The sequence below is a fragment of the Acyrthosiphon pisum genome, chromosome A1 (assembly GCF_005508785.2).
Source record: "Acyrthosiphon pisum isolate AL4f chromosome A1, pea_aphid_22Mar2018_4r6ur, whole genome shotgun sequence".
Classification (NCBI taxonomy): Eukaryota; Metazoa; Arthropoda; class Insecta; order Hemiptera; family Aphididae; genus Acyrthosiphon; species Acyrthosiphon pisum.
The window spans coordinates 7,992-10,197 of record NC_042494.1 but is presented as its reverse complement, the minus strand read 5'-3'; the positions used below and the strand labels follow the sequence as shown (position 1 = coordinate 10,197).

Here is a 2,206-nt window from a genome sequence, read left to right as displayed (position 1 = left end):
AACTCTACACTTATTTTACCTTGTGATTTCATTGTAAATCCACCAAATGTCTTTATAATGACTTCACTCTTCTCTAATTTATTTACATTAATTTTTTTATACAGTTCTACAGGCATAACATTCAACTGTGCGCCAGTGTCTAATTTTATTTCTACATTTGTACCATTTATTTTCACAATATCTGTCCAAGTATTACATGTATCATCCACTTCAATTTTATCCAAACATAAATATTCACTTACTTTATTCTCTTCCACTACTGTATTTAACTGTTTACTCTCACTTTTTATTTTGTTTCTACACATTATCGCAAAATGATTTTTGTATCCACATATATTACAACTTTTTTTATATGCTGGACACTCATTAATGCTATGTGTTTTACCACACTTAGTACAATTAAATTTATATTTTTGTGCTGATACATTACCACTTTCCCTTGGTGTTTTCCTTAGGTTTTCTCCTCCTTCTTGTTTGATCGGTAGCTGACTTTGTTGTTGTTGTTTCTCCATCGCCCATCTTGTTGAACTGTATTTGTTCGGTTTGTTCAGTTTTTTCTTCTCCATAACTTCAATTTTGGCTTCATTTTCTTGCACTAGTATCTTCCTGTTAATTTCTGCTTGTTCAGTAGCCTGACAATGACGTATCACTTTTTCTAAACTTAAATCTTCTCGTAGTAATTTTGATTGAAGATCTTTGTCGCTGATACCAAGAACAATTTGTGTTCGTAACAATTTTTCTTCTGTTTCTCCAAAACAACAACTCTTGATGAGGTTCCTTAAATCAGCGTAGAATTTGTCGAACGGTTCACTAAACTCTTGTTTCCTCATAAAAAACCTATAATGTTCCATTACTTCATTTCTTTTTGGAGTACAATACTCTTCCAATTTTTTGAACACAATTTCAACTGTTTCGTCCTTTGGTTCAACATTGAATGTTCTGTAAATTTTGACACCGTCGCTGCCAATTAAATTTAATAATCTTGCCACCTGTACCTTCTCTGGCTTTGTAGTTGTTTCTGTGGCTTCGAAAAACACTAGAACTTCTTCCTTAAATAATTTATAATTTTCAGCAACATTGCCAGTTAATTTTAGTGCTTCTGGTTTATTAAACTCCATGATCATTGATCAGCAACCATGTGACGTACAACACTAAAAGTACTTTTTTGAAAAAAAATTTTTTATCCTTTTCAATCGGACGTATTGAACGAAGTTCGCGACTGCGCCATGTTTTATTAAGTTTTACTCATAACATATTGTTAAAAACTAAATAATTAAAAACTCTTCACATTATGACTTTCTCTTTAAAACGTTTATTATTTTCTTTTATAATGTGTGTGTCCACTGACACTGATAACATATTCTAACCTATAAAATAGGTGTTTACTATTTTATAGTAAGAGAGATAATGAGTTATCACAACAGTAGGTACCTATATTTGAGCCCACAATAAGCCATAAGTAGTACTTACCATCTACTTGTATTAAATATAAATACATAATATATTCATTGTTAACATTCACAAAACACGAAAAAAAATATATAATATACTAGGTATATAGTATAATATATTCGTAATAGTATATACATAACAAAATGGAATTCAATTTATATTTCTTATATCTAAAGAGAACCAGTATATAAGATATAAGCGCAAACATAGATGTAAACACGAGATGTGTACCTAATATTATTATAGTTAGGTGTCAAGATATTTACACGCTTATAATAATATAACATAATATTATTTGTTATTAATTTAATAATATTGCATTAATAATTACGGAAGCCGAAGATTTTTCGACGGTCATAATTATATTATGTGACTGGCAGCTACAATATATAATATCGACTACAATAATATTAAAGTTGTTGACCGGATCTGGCTCGATAGATCGTGATACGTCCCGACCTTTAGCCGGAACCGAATTTTCTTTTACGTTTACACGCACAGTGACGCATGGCATCGCTGTCCTCGATGATCTGTGCATCGGATACGTAGTTCTAAGTTCGTCTTGTTCTCTGCGCGTGCTGCAGTGTGCACCGTTCTCGACAATGACAGAGCGTCACCGCCACCGGACATAGGCTTCAACAATACATCCGACTAGCCATCAGCGTACACGGTAAATCGTGCATTGTTTCTTCGGATGGATTGACAGTGTTCGATTTTGGTTGATGTACAACATATTTCGTCTCCATAAAGTAAT

At 32.3% G+C, this 2,206-nt stretch overlaps 1 protein-coding gene across 1 annotated transcript in view; it reads right to left on the bottom strand.

Moving 5' to 3' along the window:
- Positions 1–1,118, bottom strand: part of LOC103307792 (uncharacterized protein K02A2.6-like) — a 4,081-nt gene extending 2,963 nt beyond the window's left edge. Inside the window, exon 1 of the mRNA XM_029487300.1 lies at positions 9–1,118. Coding sequence (XP_029343160.1) covers positions 9–1,118 — 1,110 coding nt within the window. The remainder of the gene's footprint in view (positions 1–8) is intronic.
- Positions 1,119–2,206: the final 1,088 nt, after the last annotated feature.